This window comes from Indicator indicator, chromosome 19, assembly GCF_027791375.1.
Source record: "Indicator indicator isolate 239-I01 chromosome 19, UM_Iind_1.1, whole genome shotgun sequence".
Classification (NCBI taxonomy): Eukaryota; Metazoa; Chordata; class Aves; order Piciformes; family Indicatoridae; genus Indicator; species Indicator indicator.
The window spans coordinates 6025649-6047469 of NC_072028.1; the positions used below are offsets into that span (position 1 = coordinate 6025649).

Below are 21821 nucleotides of genomic sequence, written 5' to 3' on the forward strand. Positions count from 1 at the left end.
TTTATTTATTTCCCTGCTGCTTTCCCACCATCATTCAAGACTTCTGTAATGTTGCCTGCAGATTGCAGCTCAGTCTATCAGTGCACTGCGATCCTCTGCACTGAAACTGTGGAGCAGAGACTGATAAGTTTGGATTTTCTGCTCATGGCAGGCTCAGCACATCTGCAAAGGTAGCTGTCCCCTGGTGCTACCTCTTAGTTGCTGTCTGCCTGCACTGAGCAGCAGCTTTTGTAGGTTTCCCTTGCATAGCAGGGAGTACAGCACTTGCTGTTTTTTTTTCCCCTTATGTACGTCAGCAGCATCAGAATTTTGATTTTTAATGGACATCTCTGAAAGGGAGAGGAAACCTCCTATGCTCCTCCCTCCCCCCAGGCAAGAGTGGATCTGACAGCAGAACAAAGATATTTGTGGTAGGGCTGTCTGAGCAGCGTCCTGTTGGGCAAGAGGGTTTCCTTCAGCAGCTGTCCCCTAGGCTGAAGGAGCTGCTCTCCAGAATTGCACTGTAACTCACCCAAGTAAGGGGCAGCACAGAGCAGGCAGGGATTCAATAACCCAGTGGTCTAGCTCTCATCTTCCCCCTGCCCCCACTTCTTATGGAGCTTTGAATTGTGCTTTGAATCTTGTTCCATCATTGTACAGGACTAAGGAATACATTTCAGCATGGAAATGTATCTGTTGAGCTGGCTTTGTTTGGTGCCCTCAGTCAGTCAGGAAGGAGTTGCTTCAAGTTACAGAGCTGGCTGGTTGGCTTTGAAGTTTAGAGTTTATTCAGTGCTGGAGTGGGTCTAACAGACCATAAAAGAGGCACTTCATGAATAAGATAAATTAAACTCTATGAGGAAACTCAAGTTTCCTAAAGAGTCTGAGAACTCTCTGATTATGGTATGAGCTTAAAAAAAGCTGGTGGACCCTCTCTGCCCCAAGGGGCTCAGAAGTACAAAGATTTTTGCTCAGTTATGAAATCCCAAACAGATTCAATGGTGTCCACAACCTGTGTTTTTATGTTCCTTTAGCTTTTCAGAGCCTTGAAGTACACCGGAAAGTGTAAACTACGGCTAGTGTGCTTTTGTACTTGCATGGCTTTAATTAAAAAGATAATTGGGTTGTTTCATCAGCCTTTACATGTCAGTGCTGTGCCACCCTCTTCTCCCCTCTGTATTTTTCTGTATTGTTCTCTTCTGCCATGTTTCAGATAGAGGTACGGAAGTGACTGTTTTGTATTGAGCATCAGATCTGGTGCCACAGTGGGAAGGAAACAGCTCATAAGCAGAGAGCCAGCCTGTTCAGATGGTTCCTGCAGGGCTGCCCGCTGTGAACTGAGAGGGAAATGCCCTGTAGAAGCAAAGCTCCAAAACAAAATAAACCAAGCAGAGCAGACTGACCCTTTGGAAAATCCTCTGCCTTTACTACATTGACAACCTATAGCCCAAAATGTGCAGCTGAATCTGCAAGCTGCATGATATGGGCAGTGTTTGTGATTTCCCTGGAAGTGCTGCCAAGAAATGCAAGATCCATTTTTAGTGCAAAACACTGATGTTTTCATGTAAACAGAGAAGTGTCCAGCCTGTGCTGGTTAATGAACCTGAGCATCTATCAGACTTATCCCTTTCACCAGAGGACCAGACTCACGTTCAGAGAGCAGTGGAAGGGTGTGTGGACTAAACAACAGCCCAGAGTCCTGGCAGTGACTCTCCATCAGCCAGGAGATCTGCTTCCTGGCCAGCTCCAGCACTGCCTGCTTTGGCAAGCCTCTCCTGGTTCCAGTGCATGCTCCATGTTGGTTTTGGGAGTGGCGTTTTATCGCTCGTCATCGTTTCCTTCAAATTCTAGAGTTTCATCAAGCCACCTCTGGGAATTTGGGAGGGTGGGTTTTCTCTAAAGAATGCTATTTATAATGCTAAGCAGCCTCTGCTCCAGTCATTTGTGGCAACATGGCTGCCGAGGAGGTAAGGATTGTCTTTTGCTTACCAGCTGGTCTGTGCACCGGGCAATTGCTGAAGCAGCTTGGGCATGGCCAGAAGTACGGCAGGGGTGTGCAGGGGCCTGGAGCAGCTGGGGTTAGGCAGTGAGGAATGCTTTGCTTGAGAGGAAATGCTGTTGCCCGAAAGACTTGCAGACTTTATGAGCTAGTTTCTGTTACAGCTGTAGGGTGATGGTTGATTTTTCAGCATCCTTCAAGACAGAAAAAAACCACCTGTGGGTCTGTTGAAATATTGCACTTTAATGAAATGGAATTTAAGTAATAATGAATGTGAACTCACCAGTTAGCAATGTCCAGTAAAGTATCTCTCGAATGGTGCTTCGATGACCTTTCTCTCTCTCTCTCCTTTCTTAATGACTAACTAACTCCTGTGAAAAGAACCTACAGCTTTGGAAACAGTGCAATAGCAGGCATCAGTTATTAGTCTGAGAAACAAGGTGTGTGCAAGAGGAGAGGATGTGAAGAAAGATGCTGTAGAGTTTAAAAATATATTTTAAAGTAAAAAAAAGAGAGTCACAGTTTTCATTGCTTCCACAGAAGAAATTGGTTTAGGCATATGAGGTTTTCTTTTCCATTTAAATGTTTCGAGTACAGCTTTGCAACAAACAAAAAATACGAAACTCAAAATACAAAGGAGCCCACTTGACTGTTGCTTGTGGGAGGTATATATCCAGTCAATTTTTTTCAAGGGTTTTGTAGTGATGTCAGTGTGACCCTTTTATTTTTTCTTGCAGAAGAAGATTTACAAGTACAAGAAGGTGCTCAGTAACCCCAGCCGCTGGGAGGTGGTGTTGAAGGAGATCAGGACGCTGGTGGACATGGCACTGACGTCGCCACTTCAGGATGACTCCATTCACCAAGCACCACTGGAGATTGTCTCAAAACTGCTCTCAGAGGTATGACCTCAGCAGTGCTCCTGAAAAACACTTAGTTTCACCTTTAGAAGAAAGACAAACAGTTAGAAGTTTGTGAGTGGGTTTTATTTTAACTTGGGCTGTCAAAATTCTGCGTTTGAGTCTGCTTGTGACTTCTGCTGACTTGAATGGAATTTGTACTTGCTGGGCAGAAGGAGAATTTGACCCCTGTTAGGTAGATCTCTAGAAACAAAACACATTTCTCTTGGGGCTTTTTTTGTTCTTGCTGACTATTTATGGTAAATTTATTATGGGTCTGATTTAAGTCTTATTTCAAGTCAGTGTTAAAACTCCCTTTGACTTCCATTCCTTTGGCTTTGTTTCCACGACCAATAATTCTTGTAGCAGTATTTGGATACCAATAAATTCATTGTGTAGCTATTTTATGACAAAGAAAAATGTTTTCCTTCTTCAGGGGCATCTATCCTCCTTCTTTAGCATCTATTTCAGATTGTTAACAGGAAATGTAATGCCACGCAGGTGTTTCATGTCTGAGCTCTGATGTGCAAAGATTTGTGATAAGGAAAAAAGTTGCTAGCTATTTGTCTTGCAGCAGGCAGAGATATTAGCAGCTCACGAGTCTGTAAACTCCAAATGGATCTTGCTGCTGAGAAAGCCAAAACCAAACTCTTTGAGTAAATTGATTGCCCTTTACTGGTTCCGTGTTTGAAGAAGGAATTTTGGGAAAACTGCAGCAGTTAGTTTATTCCTAACAAATGTGACACAAGAGCACAACAATCATTTTATTAAGTTTCATAGCAACATACAGCCTATCTTGAGAGAACCTTTTTGAGAACTGTATTGCTGGCTTTAATTTTCCAACTGACGGACACCTCTGACATCCTGGTATTCCTATGCTCAGCTTTTGTGGCTGGGGTGACTTGATCCTGATGGTGCTGAGGGGAGAAATGGAAGCTTGCACAACTTCTCTAGCAGGCAGTACGCCACACTTCAAGAGAATGATTTTAATTTGATGATTTTTATTCTGGATATGAGGAATTGCAGTCTTAAGCCTTTCTGCTTGTGTCTGGTGGTAGCTAAGAGGACTGTGTATGCTGATGTGCCAACTCAAGCTCACTCATTTCTTCTGTTCAACTCTTTCAGAACAACAACTTAACCACTCAAGACCATGAGAGCATTATTGTGGTGAGTATCTCTGTCAAAATCTGAAGACAAACCTGCATTGTTGGATGATACTTCTGTGCTTCAGTGAAGTAGGGCAGATATGAAAGTATTTCCACCAATGCTGGTTAACTTAGGCAGGATTAAACCTGTTTGTTTTACTGTGTTTTTTTTAATGTGGCTTTGTCATCTATGTTTTCTTGTTTCATAGATGAGTAACAGTAAGGTTTCCTCATCACCTTATGTGAAACATTCACAGCATACTGAGGGTCTCCCAGAGTGGCCTCCTTATGAGGCTATACAGTGCAATGTTCATATCTCTAGATGTACTTTAAATAGTCAGAAAACCCTCCATCATTTCCAGATGTGCCCTATAAAACCCTTAGTTTCGTAAAGGTCTGATGCTTCCATACACTGCTGATGGTATGTGAGCAAGGGACTGTTTGTGTAAGTGTGGTTATATGTCTGTCACTGCAGTTTAACCTCCTGCTTACTTGACTTACAAAAATATACTCTTCAATTTGTTTCTTTTGTGTAGGCTGCATTTATTTAGACATAGAAATAAGTGAATCAAATAGCAACTCTCTCCCTTGTGCAACAAAATATAAAATCTTAACAATTAAAGAGAGGGGCAGCACTTGGTGTTGCCCCAACACTGTAATTTATTGCCAGTCACTGGCAACTTCCAGGAGATTTTCCCAGTAATCTAATCTAGAACCTCACCACCACCTGATTGTATCACATCTCCATGACTCTTTCTGCAAAATGACAAGATGGCATCTAGGTGCAGTAGGTGTGAATTGTGCTTAACTGCTGCTTAAGATACCGTTTTAGCTGGAATCAGTCACTGAGATAAGATTCTGAAGTGGTATTTACTTTTCTTTGAGATCTATCTCACTTTAGTGCCAAGGGTAATTCAGGCCCCCAGTTACAGCTGGTTATTTTAGCTAAGGATTTTTTTAATAAAAGCTGAAAGCTGGCCCTGCTGTAAGTGGGGAGGTTGGACCAGGTGGCCTCCAAAGGTCTTTTCAGCCTACAGTGCAGGCTGAGCCATGACCTCCTTGGCAGTATCTGTGGTGGCCATTCCCTACATTCAGTAAGGACTGGGCTGGAACAATAAAGTTTGTTTTTGTGAGACTGACAACTAGCCAGTTACAGCTCTGATGCAATGATCCCCTGACAGTTCTCAAACAGGTATAAACAAATGGGGATTTTGCAGTACATGGCTCCTGTGGTTTGGGAGGTTCTATGACCCAAAAGATGGATTCAAGGAAGATCTTGAGGTCAGGTGCTGGCTGGGGAGTGAGGATAGTCTAGTCTCACCAAATAGTGTCTCCTTCTCCATCAGTTCACTGTTGCTGGACCACCACGAAAGGCAGAGTGAACAGCTGCAGAAGGATGACATATGATAATGAACAGAAACTCCACAAATGTTATGTGAAAACAAACCAGACATTTGCAGATGTGCTTGGGTTTCTTTGTTAAAATGCACATTAATCTTGACCTGTTTATGTGGGAAAGCAGCTATTGTGAAACCTCCTCACTGCGAGCAGACTCACAGGGACTGAAATCCTGAAGGGAAGACCAAGAGGGGGAGCAAAAACCCAAGCAGGCTGCCTTAGTAAAACTCTAGATGCCATCCAGATAAAATATCTGGTGTTCAGTAGCTTAATACAAAATGTCCTAGCTGTGGTCTTTAGAGTCTTGATTTTAAATGGGTACTGGGAATCCCTTTAGATCCAGGCTGGAAAAGGCCAAAGGCACCATCATATGATTCTAGTACCATTTTCTAATTTACAAAGGAAGTAACAACAAGATACGTTCATGACCTCTAACGTATCTACTGAGCACATTGGTTTGTGTAGCAACAAAGAAGGACTGGTTGATCTCAGCTGTCACAAAGTTAGATGCTTTATTTTGATGAATAAGGTCCTCCAAAGTAAGAACAGGGCTATGTAACTTTTAGTGAGTTATTTCTCACAGAAAGAACCCTTTCATAAAGGATGTATGTATCTGTGGTGGGTTTCATTTTTTTGGTTTCTTTTATAACTAAAACAGTGAGCCAGAATCATCCTTGCTGTATTACATTCTAAAACAAATGGTCTGCTCTTCATGGTTTTCATTCAAACCATTATAAAAATTGTACTCCTTTTGCGGTGTTTTATGTATTTAAAGTGATGTTGTTAAAAGCAAAATTTTCCAGGGGATTCATAGCAGAAGTGTGCTTGAGCTCATGTGTGAAGTAAACACTGGCCACCTCTAATTTCTCTGTTGATGCTTTTGTCCTTTTTTAGAAGTGAGCTTTTTTTTTTTTTCCCAAGAAAAGTACTTTCCTGGAAAATGCTTACTCTGGTTGAAGTCTTTAATTAAATTTCTCTCTCTCTTTTAAAGGCAATTGCACCTTTGCTGGAAAACAACCATCCTCCTCCTGACCTCTGTGAATTCTTCTGCAAGGTATGAGAACAGCTTTGCTTTCTGAAATCTCCTTGTTGTACATGAGCATAGCTCTTTGAGGAGCTGGTTGGTTTTGTTCTTATATCATCTCCAAATCGATTGCAGGCTTTGGTGAACAACCAGTGAGATTGGAATAGTTAACAGCATTGTCATGATAAATAGATTCATGTCCTTAGTACATCAGGCTGCATAGTCCTAATACTCTGAGAGGTAAAAATCTTCAGACTCCCACACCTCAGTCTGGGTAGAGAAGATGTCCTACTGCATCTTTTGTTGAGCTAATGCAAAAATCATTGTTTTCACTGTGTTCACATGAATTAGTAGTGGGATGCACAGCTGAGCCCTAATGGTATTGTGTTGATGGTAATGGCAGTGGGGAAATTGTAAGAACCCATCTTCTTTTCTGGTGAATGCATGCTTGTGCTGCACTTTGCATCTTTTCCATAAACTTCTGAGTACTTTGGCTTGCACAGCTTCTGAATGTGAAAAGCCTACTTTTCCTTTAGGCTTGTTTGTATTTCAGTTTCAAGTCTGCTTAGATTTACTTACTGATGACTGAGTGTGCATTTGTCAAACATTCTGGATGCTGCCTTTGATTTCCATCCAGAGTTATTCAGCAGCAGCAGCTTCTTCCTACAGAAATTCAAATTTCAGACACTCCTCTGACTATTGCATTTTTATAAGCCAGTTTTAGAAGTATGTCTAGCCTCAGACTCTCAAGACACTTTTATTCCTGGGATTTTTTTAATTTCTTTTTTTGCCTTTGTTCCGCACCAGAACTAGGCACCTAATTATGTTGAAATGTGTGGAATGGGCTGTGTATACCTGCAGGAAGGAAAACAAGTTATGAACTTTCCCTCTTCAGAAGTAAGTTAGACAAGGCTAATAGATCTTCAAAACTGACCATGCCTTGAGCAGGGGATTGGAACAGATGAGCTCCAAAGGTCTTTTCTAACCTACGCTACTCTGAATCATACATTAGGATTGTGTATTTCAGCCTCTGATGGGAAATGGTTGGTACCCTCCAAGATCCATCACAGGTTTTTGGTCTGGGTCCCAAAGGATCTTTGTGCCATTACGTTGCCTGTGTCTACATATCTTTTTGTTCCCAACTCCTTTACTTTTAAAACTCTTTGCAAGTTTCAACCAAAATGTAAAAAGTGCTAGAAATCCCCCAAATATTGTATTCCAGTGAGTTTTGTGCAGACTAGGCAGTAGCAGAAGAAACTCAAGTAGGCTGCCATGGTAATATTCTATTAGATGCCAGCAAATCCATAGGAGGGAGCAGTATTACAAGTACCCTAGTCCCGGGGAAGATTAATTTAGCTCTTGGATCTTGTTAATCTTGAGGTAATCCATGCATGGGGTGTGAAGCCAAAGGAAACCTATCGTAATTTCTGCAGCTCACAAAATGACTTCGTTGCTCCTTACAGCACTGCCGAGAGCGCCCGCGGTCCATGGTTGTGATAGAAGTGTTCACACCGGTGGTACAGAGGATTCTCAAACACAACATGGTGAGTGTGCATGCTGTGGGAACTGAGCTTGCAGAAGTTTTACTGTTCTGTTACCTGCAATGAACAAAGCACAGCGATACCTAAACCTAATGTCCTGAATCGCGAGTGCTGCGCGTGATGTGTGTTGCTTTATAAATGCAGAACTAAGTAAGCGTTCAGTGGGACTTTCAAAAGCATCTAAGCAGAGCCATGATGTGAGGAACGTTTCTTTTGGCAGTAGTGCCAGCAAGTGCATCTCCAGCTCTCTCTCCCTCCTGGCTCTTGGCTCCTTATTTACTCTCCAGATGCCGTGCTTGTAGTTATAATGGTTTAAAATCTACTAACTAACAAAATCAGACTAAAGATTTTGTTGATTTTGAGATGAGATTCTCAACATTTTTTCTTTAAGACCTCCAGCTCTGGATTGCATTTTTCTTTAGACTCATGTCCAATGAGTTATTACCAAGATTTCCTGGATTTCCTTAGCTTTTCTCCTATTCTTTCTTCTCATTTCCAGGAACTTGTAATTTTATAATTATTCTCTCTCAGGCTTTCTTTGTTCTTACTGCTGATCGGTTCCTTGCTAGTAACTCAAATGAATGCTAGGAGACTTCGCTGCCAGCTTTGCTTTCTGCACCCTGTATACAAGGTTTTGCCCCACTGAGTCTGAAGATGTTCTTACATCATCCATATTCCTTCCCTAAGAGATGTCTGGGTGTTTACCAGCCCTCCCATCCTTATGTGGTGTTTGAAGTTTCCTGCCATAGTTTTTAAAGTTACATGTAGAAATTTTACTTCGCAATGCTGTGCCAAAGAGTAAGAAATAAATAAAATACTGCAGTCAGTTGACTTGGCAGTGATCTCATACCTCTGTAAGGCCACAATCAACTTTTTTTTGCTAACTAATATAATTTTAGAGACCACCTGCTGTCTGGCTGTATCTAGCATCATCACAGTAGAAATCAGTTCATGTTTATTTTTACAGTAGTATTATTATTTAACTTCATGAGTTTACAGAACTAGGTAGAAAGCCTAAGATGGCAGAAAGGTCCTGTTCCTGGCTCTGTGCCTGCACTCTGCAGACATGTAAACATTTTAAAATATTCTGTAGTGTTCAGTGAAATATTCTGTAGCTGTTTTTCTTGGATTCCAGATGGAATTTTTTTAAAGCATCCAGAGCTCTTGAGGGGTCTCAAATAAAATCTAAATGCATAGTGGAATGCTTGTATTTGGTTAGCTTCAGAGAATTGGAGGTATTTGCCATACTTAGCATTTGGAGATTGAAAATCAACATGTCTGTACCGCAGTGTGCAGGCAGGGACTTTATGGTGTCCTCTATTAATTGGAGTGGATTTGGGCACTTTACTGCTCTCCAGGGACTTCTGTACTGCATAGTCCTTTAGAGAATGTGTGTGTGCATGTAAATAAAGTTATCCTTTAGGTGAACAGTGTTGTTGGCAGTAAACTTCATAACCTTAGGAGGCCCCATGCATTTCAGTGTGCTTAGGGCAGACCTAGCTGTCTGTCCCCACCTTTGGCACTAATGTGCTCTGTACTCTTTGATAACTTCATGAGAAGTTTTATTACACAGTTTCTCACCTATGAAGTGGGAAAAGAGTACCTCATTTATCTCTCATCTTGAAGTCTCAAAAGAACAAGGATAGCTTTTTGTCTGGCTGATACTAGTGGTTATGTGCAGGACTGGAGACTATTTTATAAAGAGACATTTGGGGAGTGCTCAGCTCTGGATTTCAACTGTTTGTAGGCTCAGCCCAAATATTTGAATATAAGGACTATTGTTTAGATATTTTTATACCAAAAAATATTGATGGTGTGTATTGTTCTGTAACTGGTATAGTGGAAGGGCATCGTTCTATTTAGAGAGAGATTTTATTTTAGAGTGGTCACCTCTTTATGATCCCTTGGACAGTTAGAACGCTCATACAGGCTGAAAACTTTCCTAAACAAATTGCAACTGCCAAAGCAGTCTTGCAGGAAGTGTTCATGAAACGAAATGGCACCTAATGATACACAAAACACACAGCTCCCATGCCCCTGAACCTAGTGTATTTGCACCTGTTGGAATGAGTTGGTAGAAATGTAATGATTTTAGTTGCAATACCAACAGTGGAATCATCCACAGTCCCTTTATTGGGTGAAGTTACCAGGTAGCCTTTTGGTACCAGCAAAGAGTGACACTTAGACTTCAAGGAGTTGTTCTGCCTAGGCTGGTATTCACATTTTTGGCAATTCTCTCTTGTAAAACCTATGAGATGTGTCATAGGCTGAGTTTTAATCTCCTGCTGTTCATACCATCCTGCTTTAACCTAGGTTGTGCTATAGGAGTGCCTGAAACCAAAGTAGGTAACAGAAGGTTTCAGTGTTTCGGGAGTGTGTGTTCCCTTTTACAGATCACCAGTTCATTACCACTTGTGGCATTCCTTTAAAATTTCAGTTGCCATTTATTTTTTTCAGGATGGTTTTTTTTCCACAGCCACCTGCTTGGGGGATAACTGGGGGGGTTTGTTTGTCCTCCCTCGGTGGGCCTTGTTCCCCACTTGGAAATCTAGCTTTGTGAAAGTTCTGTAACACCTGAGTAATAAGGTTAATTCTGTGTAAATGTGAAGAAATGTGCTGTGGAATAACACTCACCAGACAGTAGATTCTGCTGCTTTCACATCTAAAAATAGCATGTGATGTGAGGAGAAGCAGGATTTCAGTTGGCAGGTGCCTTTCCGACTGCAGGATTTGAAGAAAGGGGCTGTTGAGCTCACCTGTCAAGTTCACACAGAAGCTGGAGTAAAATCCCTGAAGAAAGGACTGATCTCTATTTTATATGTGATTGCTTATTGATAGCTTGTCAAAAAGATGCTCTCTAAACTCAGAATGGGTATGATGATGTCAAACATGGAAGTTAAGAATTATTTTGGGGTTTCATTTGTAAAAAAAAAAAGCAGTTATGAGTTGAAGCAAAACCATGAAATAACAAAAAAAAGGCATTTTGAAATACAAGTATAATCAAGGTGTATCAAAGAAATATATGTGCAGGTAGGAATTTTTGTTCTTTTTTTTTTTCATTAGATGCCTTTTGTTTCAAGGTGAAAGAGGAGACTTTGAAAGTATGTCACTATTAGTGGGAAGATCGTTACTTTAGCACAGAGTGATACTGTGCTGTTGAAAGCTGTCAGCATAACAACAAAGTGAATATTTAAGGCACTTGTATCTGAGCTGATTTCTTTTGAGAACTCACAGTTTTGATGTTGCAGGCATGTTTCACCATCTTCACTGAGTCTCCTTTTTTGGACAGGACTTTGGGAAGTGCCCTCGGTTGCGGCTGTTTACTCAGGAGTATATTCTGGCTTTGAATGAGCTGAATGCTGGAATGGAGGTGGTGAAGAAGTTTATTCATAGGTTAGTTACCTTTGGTTTATGGCAGATCTCCAGTTCTGTGTACATGCTTTGCTGTGTCACTTCTCCCAGCCTTGCTTATCTCTTTACTGGCTGTTAAGAGTAGCTGATTCTTTTTGGTACTGGAAAACAGCAAATAAATTAGAAGAGTCCATGAGGCAGGTTGCTAAAGTCTCTTTTTTAAAAACACCCTCAGTTCTCAGATACGGCTGTGGGGTTCTGCCTACTTACACACTAGAAGCTAATGGACTTTGCTGGGTGTACAGCCTTTTCATACATCTAGATTCAGAACTTCTTTAGAGAGATTCCTATTAATTTTAGATCACAATGCTCAGTCGTATGTGAGATTTTGGGAGGACTGTAGAGCTAGCACACCAAATAAAGTAACAATGCACATTAGCCTTGTTTGTAAATAAGGCTGTTGGGTAGGGATTTATAGGATTAACATAACTCTCTGCTGTGGCCCTTCTGAAGTTTCCCCAAGGTTGTCTGTTCCCCTCTGTCACTGTGTTCTGCCTGGTTTATCCTCACAGAAATCTTCCTCACAACGATGCCTTGGTTTTTGTTTTTCAGCATGCACGGTCCAACTGGACAATGCCCCCATCCCAGGGTCCTACCAAACCTTGTAGCTGTCTGCTTAGCAGCCATTTATTCATGTTATGAAGAATTTATCAACAGGTCAGTATGAATTCCCAGCTGACCATGTGTTACTCACTTTCAAACCCATGACATCCATAAACAAGATTGGTGTGAGCATGGCTGTGGGTATGTGAGAGTGTGTCCAGTGTGTCTTTAGTCTCATTCTGCTTCTGACTAGTGCTGCATGTTCTGGTCAGTCACATGCATGTTTCTATAGCTCTGTAGATACTTGTTACACTCTATGTGCTTGGAAACCCAAAAGGTGCTGAACCTTCCCTTTGCTTGTGTTCACTGTGGTGAGTACAGAGCAGGGCGATCTGTTCTTGCATGTCTTTGGCGTCCATGCTTTAAAATGGGGGAAGTGCTGGTGGTGCTCAGCAGTTTCTGGGACAGAAGTACTGCAGGCTACTGTAACTTCCCAGAAGAAGCTCAAAAGCCAGCTGCATGCTGATCTTAGGTGCTGTTGAGATGATCCTCTAAGGCAGACTGCAGCCATAACCAGCAGAAGATGAGAGTGCTCCAGAAGAGTCTGTTGGAATTAAGCACTACCCAGAGCAGTGTCTGTTTTGCTCCCTTTCTGGCACATGAGGTGTCTGTTAAAAGCAAAGGGAAGGATGGGATCTTGAAGGAGGGGCTGTCTGTAAGTGTCTGTGTGTCTGCAGCTTTGAACCTGAGCTGCTTTCATGATGCTGGCTTTGTTATTGTGGAAAGTTTGATTCCTGACTGCATGAAAGAGATGCTGCAGTTCTTGACACATGAGCCAGTTTCCAGTAGACACTGAGGGTTCCCCTCTGCTGTGCTTCCTCTTTGTTTATGCCTATCTGACTTTCCTCCTGGTGGAACATGGACAGGGGCTGCTTAGTGTCCAACAAAGATTCCAGATGCAAGGGCTTCAGACAAATGCCTGGGCATGTACTGTAGCCAGATACATACTTGGGCATGGATTCTTTTACAGCTTTGCACAACTTGGATGGGAAAGTTCACCTTTATACTAATCTGGCATGTCAATTAGAGTAATGAAAGGCTTGAATCTTGGTAGAACTGGGGCTGGAGAACAGTCCTATTGGACCCTTTTAATGTTTTTAATTGATTTCAGTAATCTGATTATATGGAATAAAGCAGTCTAATGGGGTGGGGTGAAGTGCACTGGGAAAGCTGCAGATGCTCTTGGTTTCTCAGTGTTGCACTCTCTCCTGCTCTCTGCTGTTTTGTCTGTCTATTGAAACTCTTTGTTTCTCTTTGAAATTCAGTCGAGACAATTCGCCAAGCCTGAAGGAAATTCGGAATGGCTGCCAGCAGCAGTGTGACCGAAAGCCCAATCTGCCCCTCCGCCTTCTTCACACAAGTCCTGACCTGGTCTCTCAAGAGGCCACCTTGACTGAGTCCCGCCTCAAACCAGTTATTGTCACTTCTAATGATATCCACGTGGAACTGGAGCGAAACAACACAGCTAATCAGAAGATGACAGCTAATGTTGGCAATGACAGTGAGCCAAATCTGATCGACTGCTTGATGGTCAGTCCTACCTGCAGCACCATGAGCATTGAGCTGAGTGCCCAGGCAGACAGGATCCTTGGCTGTTATGTGGAAATACTCAAGATGCTGTGAGTAACTAGTTTAAACAGCTTTTTGAACAATGTCATCTTAACAATGGGGGGCTTTTCCCACAGGCCTGTCATCTCCAACATCTGTGGCCAGCAAGCACATGGTCTAAATCTAAATCCAGTTCTAGAGAGTCCAGCCTTTGAAAGAGACATCTGGCACTGCCAGTATGTTCTAAAAATAGCATTGGGGAGATGAAAATGGAAAGCTTATTTGTGCAGTGAGCTGCAGGCATATTAGAGAAGATGGTATGTTGTTGCAAGTGGTTTCTGTTTTCTTCTTGCCCAATTAAAAAAAAATATTAAAAATCCCTTTGTTCTCCTTCAGGGCTCTCAGGATTGCCCAACACAGAGCTAGAAAACACAGACCTGTGCTAGGCTTAGTGCCTGTGCAGTGATAGGCAGCACTGCTCCTCTGGCTTCAGAAGGAGTTGGATCAGCTTAGGGTCTTTTCTTAGGTGTTCTCCCTTCACGTGTTTGTAGAAGTGTTATGACTTGTTCAGATTTACTTGTATTAGAGTGGAGCCTCTATTGGTCAACCAGCTGCTTCGCTAAGGCAGCCCTGAGTTAAAGAACAAATGCTCAAATGGTCTCTACAGAATGATGGTTCCACAATTTTCTGGGAGGCAAATCCTCTGAATGTTTTCAAGAGAAATATGAAATAAAAAGTTCTTTAGGAAAAGCTTGTCTTTCTCTTGGAGAAATGAATGAAAAGGAGTAACACTAAAGGCGGACTCTAGAATGGAAGTGCAGTAAAACAACTCACAGCAACTTTGTTGACTTTGACAGTCAGCTCTGCTGCGACTGAGTTGCAGTAGGTCTTTGGGCATATTTCTACATCAATAATTTTTACACCCTGTAAGGCTTAATGAAGGAGTATTTGAGGAGTTTAGAATGCAAGATAAAGTGGGTGAAATTTGGGCTCTGTTTGTAAACCACGAGCATGTGGCTACACTGAAGTCAAATGCAAATCTGGGTGTTTGTTCTCGAGGAATTTAATGAAGTTCAGCTGCCATGATGGAAGCTTTTTGTGGAAGTTTCGCTCCATGTATTTCTTTTTTTCCCTCCCAGTACACAGTACCAGTTTTCAACATAATTCTTCACTCACTGCAGAGCTGGCTTGCAAATGCATACATAAGCACACACTCGGAACTTGAGACAGGACAGGTGAATCCCAGATGCTGTTCCCATTAGATTCTTGAGCAGGAAGTTGCTGAAGGCTAATTTTATTTCCCCACACCCCTGGCCTAGCCTCTTTTGCATTAAAAAAGCACAGCATCTGACTTTGCTTCATCTGGTGGCTTGTAAGCCTTCACAGACCCAGTTGCTGCATTGAACATGCTCTGTATTTATTCCCATCCCCTTGACTCTAGATGTTTCCATAAACACTCCGGGCTCTCTCAGTCCTGATGCTGGCTTGGATGCTGACTCACTAAGCATTGACGGTTTTGATTTCATCATGCAGCTGACACACACTTAGAAACAAATTCAGGAATGGGCATGTTCTTCCTCACCTTCTCTCCACATTTTAAGCATCGCACATACCAGGTCTCAATTCCCATATAATTTCCTACACGAAGAACTCTTATTTCACTCCATACCTGAAAATAGTGTGTGTTTGTTTGGGGTTTGTTTTGGTTTTTTTTAATGTGCTTGCTGTCTTTTATAAAGTCAAGCTCTTCAACAGCAATAGTGAGAGTGGGAATCTGTTACTGCACAGGTTGTAGGAATGGGGGCAGCTTTGTGTCCTTTTTCATCTTGTACAATGGGGATTCTGAAGGGTGAAGCCCACAGGGTGCATAGAGTGAAGGACCAGAGATACGACAGAATTGGTGTAGCTCTCCTCAGATTGCCTTGCCAGAGTCCACACCCTGCTGTGAGAATAGAGGAGCATTTCTAAGGCAGAGCCATGGCTGGTATATATTGTAGCTCCATCCTCCCTGGGGGTATTCAAGGCCAGGTTGGATGAGGCCTTGAGCAGCCGAGTCTAGTTGAGAGGTGTCCCTACTCATGGTAGGGAGGTTGGAGTAGATGATCTCTGAGGTGCCTTCCAGCCTAAGCCATTGTAGGATTTGGATTCCCTTCTGTTATGGTTCATCCTTTGATTATTTTTTTCTGGACCTGAAAGCAGCAATGAAGAAAGGAGTTCTGCTCCTGTTTCTGCCACTGGCAGAAAAAAATAAGTGGAGATTTTAAATAAGTCACTTCTTTGTGTGCCTCAATTTCTTTATCTGTAAAATACAGGTAAAGATTTTGAATGGTGTTTTTTTTACACTCTGAAACCAGTGATGTAAAAGCATTGTAGAGGTGCTAGTAGTTATTAACAAAAATGTAAGATAATGCTGCTGTGATGCTGATTCCTTATTTAAATTCCTCTTGGTGCACTAAATACTATCACTATACTTTGAAAACTGAGAATATGAAGAAAGAGGGTTGAAGAACCTGCCAGTAAGAAGAAAACATAAACCAAGTGCTATTCAGGAGCTGAGCTTTTATCAGACAGTCACTAAAATGTTCTTATTAATAACAATGGTAAGCCAAACATAAATAAGTTGCTTAGCATTGAATTTAATTGTTCTTTTAGGCAAGACAAGAGAGTCACCAACAATTATATCTTTTTTAACATAATTAACTTAGGGCAGCAGGGAGTTATCTATTTAAGCAGATTTTAATTATTGAAAGTGTAACAAAAAAGAATTCTTAACACTGTCTTCAGCAGAGGACATTTTATTGTTCACCTAGCTCTCACACAATACTTTTTTTGGGTGGAAAACCCCCACTTCTATATTGATAAAAATATAACTGCAGTTACTTAATAATCAGTGCAATACTTTTTGCACAGAAGGCTAAATGCAGATTAGACAGTTCGTCTGTGTGGCTGTTATCATAGCACCAAGAACATCTTTGACCCTTTTTCCAGTGCAGTTGAGTAACAGAACACAACTATTGCATACTAAAGCAAAAGAGAAAATCATGGGTTTAAAGATGTTGGCAGATGACCTGAAGTCTGGGCATGTTTTAAAGGAGACAATCTCTAATTGAAGATGGTATTTTTGTCTTGAACTCAAAAGTGGATCAAACTTCTGTGTCAAAATTCTCTATTCTGGACCCTGAAGGGGTTATTGATGCCATCAGTGCCTCCTGAATGCTACGAGTCTCAAACTGGTGTGTGGTAAATGCACTAAATGAATTGAAATCTTTCTGTTCATCGTATTAAATTAGAGGCTCTGAGAGCTGTTTAGCATTGTCCAGCTCCCACTTGCACGTTAATGTTTCTATGCACTGGAGAATTTCTTGTACAGCCAAACAGCACAATTCAGATTAGAGAAATTTGCAGTAAAAGTAGCTGTGAGTTGTCTTCCTTGGACTGGAAAACTTCAATGTCTGTGTGTCACCTGAGGCACCCTGCTGATTCCCCTGGCAGCACCCCAGCATATGAAGGGGGCACAGGGGACACTTAAGCTGTGCCAACAAGTAGCAGATGAAACTGGCTGCCTGAATAGACAGGGAGGCTGTGGCACTGCTGGTGGTATATCATAAGCTGTCACCCTTCGTCTGTGTTATTTACTGTTTCCTTGGCTGCCTGTAGTAGCAAGGGCCCTTCCAGATACCCAAACACTTGTACCCCTCTCTGGGACCTGTGTGACCAGGGCAGAGTCTGCTCCTTTGGGCAGACTTACATTGCTGTTTCCTAATGCTGCCATGCCAACTGTGAGCAGTGGAGGACTTTTCTGTCCTCAATAGCTAGGGCAGGACCGTTCCAGAGCCTTTCAATGGTGCTAAATTTGGTTGTCTGAGTGAACAAACCCAGCTCAAAAGAAGGCTGAATGTGTTTTGCAGATAGATTTGTCTTATATGACAGGGGGTCTGATGGGGCTTTTTCTCATCCTGCTCTGGAGCCCTGAGCTAAACCTTGTATTGTGCAACTCAGAGGAGTTGAACCTGGAGCCAGGGAAAGAAGGGATAAAGTACACAGTGGGGGACTTGATCATCTTATTATTACCTGGTAACAGAGGAGTTATCTAAAAGATTCCTGGCCTTGTCAAGCTGCTCAGTCTGGAGAAACAACCTGTGTCCAAGCAGTTGCTCCTTGTCTCTTTATTATCCTCTAAAAGCAGAGGGGTTTACAGTCTCTGAGCAGTAAGACTGACAGCCTTGTGAATGTGAGCACCCACTGGAGCTTCCCCTGCCTTCTCCACATTCCCCAATAGGTCAGTGGCATGCTCTGAATATCCCAAGTGGATTCTCTTATGTCATGTTTATCAGGGTTGCCCTGGGCTGCTAATATGTTTTGGATTGTTTGTGCTGCACATGACATATGGGCAGGTTTTCATTTTGGTGAAAGGTGATCCTGGGGAAGGAAAATGTATCATGCTGGCAGCAATGGTGGCTCAAAGGCACTACAGTTTGGGATTATTTAATTATATGGTTGGTCAGTATTCTGGCCAATTCCTTAAAAAAGGGTTTCTGGATAAGTAAAGCTGTGTATAGTAGCAGGTGACTGTTATGACAGCCTTCAGCTGCTTCACACCCTGACCCCCAGCCCAGCGCACAGTTCCAGGGAACCCAGAGCTTGGGCTGCAGGTTGACTGCTGCCAGATTGACTTGCCTGAAATTGCACATCCTGCAAAAATCAGAGCCAGTGAGTACATCAGGGAGTCTTTCTTCTCCTCTTCTTTTATAAGGCCAATCCTGGGATTTAGGCTGTGAGTTGAGTGTGAGCATTCAGCCTAGCACCCTTTGAAGAGCTCCAAAGGGAGTTCGTCATAGGCACTCTCCTGAGTTCTCCCTGTACTTCTGTGCTCCCTCCTCCTCCTGGCATGGTCTCTTTGTCTGGCTCATTGAGGTGGTGGTTAACTGCAGCCAGAGCTCATCTATCTCCCTTTCTTTGCCTGCTTCAAACACTTCTGTCTTGTGCTACAGCTTTGAATGGGCCAAAAAAAAAAAAAGGGGGAAAAAAAAGAAAAACATTAACTGTCTAGAATAAAAGAAAAGTGCAGATGAGATGAGCAGAGACAGAGGAAGATGTTTTCAAAAAGGGAATAGGTGGGAGGAGGAGAAACACCGTAGGCTTTTAATAAGTAGTTTAGTTTTATTCTTGTGCTGTGTTTGTTTCATGTTTCCTAGCTCAGATTGAAGGGATTACAGGCTGTGTAGACTCTATGTTCAGGTCCCACTCACGTGACCAAACTATGTATTTAATAGGAAATGGTTTTCTTCCTTCTCCTCCTAGAAAACAGGCCATGGTTTATTTTCACGGCCCCCTCAGAGACCTGCTCTGCAAATGGCTGCCACACATAACTCACAGCTTCAAGAGAAGTCAGGGGGTGATGCTGCCCAATTCTGTCTGCAGCTTTTCGCTCGCTCTTAGTCTGTTACAAAGCAGCTTTTTTCTTCCTTTTGCAGTTTCCTTTGAAGATCAGCCATGAAAAATTGATTGGTTCATATTATTACTAATCACAACTCTCCAGATTGCTCAAGGAGGAATTTGAGTGGTGTAATGCTTAACTTGAGAGGTTGCAGCAACTGAGTTTCCAAGTGGGTCTCAGCTTCTAAAGTTCTGTTAGGAGAGATTTGTAGGTGCTGTATTTCGTGTAATGTGAAACACCTTTAACACTTCTGGATTTCCTAATTCAGCCTTCTAACTTGCAGATCTCTCCTGCTCAAAAATCTGCTCTTAAATTGTTTGCAGTTAGAGTAAATTCAGATACTGGTTTAGTAGAATTCTCATAAGAAGAAAAAAAAAAAAAAGAAAGCACTTGCTCATTAGACTTCTCAGTTCTCTGAGGACCCAAGTGCCAGCACTGAGGTCCGTGCATGAGCTCTTCAGGGCCAGTGCTCAGGCTGCATCCAGAGGTCTCTTGTGAGAAGTGGGGAGAGAGTTGAGGCTTCAGCACAGCAGTGATGCCAAGAGGACAGCACCAGGGGACTAACTTCTTCTGGGGATGTAGGTGGTAACAGGAGGAACACAAAACATCTTGAGCACAGAGATGGATGTTTGGGTGGAAGTGTGGTGCCAGCTCAAAGTCAGACTATTTGTGGTCTGGACTATGCTGTCATGCCTAACAAATGTAGTGAAACCCAGGCAGTGTGCAGCAGAGACCTCTGGCACTTCTCGTGGCTGCAGCTCTAAATTTGTTGCATCCTCTGTCTCCTACAGAGACCTGTTAGGTAAACAAGACACTTTGAGATGAAACTGAACACAGGTCAGAGTTCTCTGTCGCTAATTCATTCAATTTGTCTGTAGGTTAGAAACAGAAAATAGTCCTGTAGAGAGCCTTAGTTAATCCAAGCTTTGTTAAAAGAACCCAGAGAGCTCATCTTAGAAGTGTTATGTCAGAGGTCTCCTTGATTTATTTTCAGTTTATATGGCAAGCTCCATCCTCAAGTGTTTCATGATAGTCACTTTACACAGACAAAGTGGAAAAACAACCCTTTGTAATGAAGTCCTGCTTCATGTCTTGCTTTTCTGAAGCACTAAACACAGTTGATGATCTTCATGTTTCATGTCCAAGCAGGAAAGGAATTTTTGTCTCTGAAAAGAACCTTGAAAATCAATGATCACGGTGTGGTCTGTCTGTGATGGACTCGTGCTCACATTAGGTTGATGTAATACCCCTTATCTCAAGAGTTGCTCCTAATTTAGACCAGAGAACAGATTTTTTTGATGGAGATGAAAATTAGACTCAATGGCTTTTAGCACAACTGACACGGGCCTGAGGTTTCTTTTTTGCATCAGTGGAGCTTCACACGTGCAATGCTGTGTACCTCAAATGCTAAAAAGAAAAGAAAACAAGATTTGAGAGTCTTAGTGATGTTCCATAATAAATAAATATTATTTGTTTGGTGTTTTGAAGAGAACTAGTACTGAGATTTTTCCCTGGCCAGTGCCACCTCAGTTCCAGAACTGCCTGTCTCTAAGCCCCAGCCTTGTATCTAAGTGTTTTTATGATTAACAGCTGCAGATGGGGGAGGAGACATCCTCTGGAACTCAACACAACGTTGTGGTTCTTGGCCTCTTGGTAGAGGGATTTTCGGAATAGATTGGAAAGTGTGTACCAGGATTGCCTGGTAATGCACCCATGAAAGAGGCAGGACTAGTTGTTGAAGTTGCCTACAGAGGAAAAGTGTCTGTATTGAACTTGAGACTTTTGCACAGTGGCATGGAAGAAGAGCTACTCTTATCCATCCCACAGTGCTTTTTTTATGGCATTCATCTGTTTTTTAATATATGGAGCTACTATCAGATCACAGTTGTTCTTGTAGGTGGGTTACTTGCATGAAACATCACAGATCTTTGTAACCTGAACTCATACCACTCTTGGGCAGGTGATAGTTTCCTCCCTGGTTGATCATCCCTTCAATTAGAGGTTCTCTGCATATTGCTTCTTAATACATTGCTCATGCACATAAGTTTCCTTTGTACCTATGGACATGCCCTTGTGGACTGTCCTGCATCAGCTGTTCATGGAAATCTCTGGGGTTTATGGTTCAAAAAAACCAAACAAACAAACAAAAAAACTATGAGAGTTTTAGAAATGCATCCATCTTCAATTTCTTTGGGCTAGAGCCTTCTCTTTGCAAAAAATGCATTATTTTGGAATGTTTCCTATGCATGTGTTGTCTGCTTCTAATGCTATCAGTAGGTAACTGTCCATTTGAGAACATCACACGTCGTTCCTTCCTAAAGAAACACCATACTTTTGTGCCAAGTTTGCAGTAAACTGCAGGCAACAGTCTGGCATTTGAAACTGGGATCCAAAGGGTAACAGCAGTAAGAGGAGACAACAGGCTCTTCTGCATTGCCTTCTTCAGGCATCCCAAGGCATTGCACCCCCAGGAGATTTATTTTGTGTGTGGTCATTGGTGTTGATCGGAGTGAGAGTGGCCTAGCAGGCGGTGCTGGTGTCTGGGCTGTACCCTGTTTTGGTGCTGACTTGCCAAATTCTGTTATCTTATGTGTTCTTCACTTCATCCATCTTAATCTATGTCCTTTGCACATCAGTTAAGTAGTGCTAACTAACCACTAAATATTGGAGATGATGTGAAGGGGAGGGGTGGCAGTGTGCAGAGTGCCTTTCCTACACAAGAAGCCATACCTGTGTCGCCAGGTGTGCTGGCACTTTGCAACTAGATTGAGATGATGTGCTGCCACTGGCCTGCTGTAAAGCAAAATGTTTTCTTTATTTGGGTTCAGATGATGTCTCCT

The 21821-nt window shown here is 42.3% G+C and overlaps 1 protein-coding gene across 1 annotated transcript in view; it reads left to right on the plus strand.

Annotated features, from left to right (window-relative positions):
- CMIP (c-Maf inducing protein) overlaps positions 1-21821 on the plus strand; it is a 133956-nt gene that overhangs the window by 96397 nt on the left and 15738 nt on the right. Inside the window, exons 4-10 of the mRNA XM_054389606.1 lie at positions 2716-2877; positions 4000-4041; positions 6409-6471; positions 7905-7985; positions 11272-11375; positions 11946-12050; positions 13262-13615. Of these exons, the coding sequence (XP_054245581.1) occupies positions 2716-2877; positions 4000-4041; positions 6409-6471; positions 7905-7985; positions 11272-11375; positions 11946-12050; positions 13262-13615 (911 nt within the window). The remainder of the gene's footprint in view (positions 1-2715; positions 2878-3999; positions 4042-6408; positions 6472-7904; positions 7986-11271; positions 11376-11945; positions 12051-13261; positions 13616-21821) is intronic.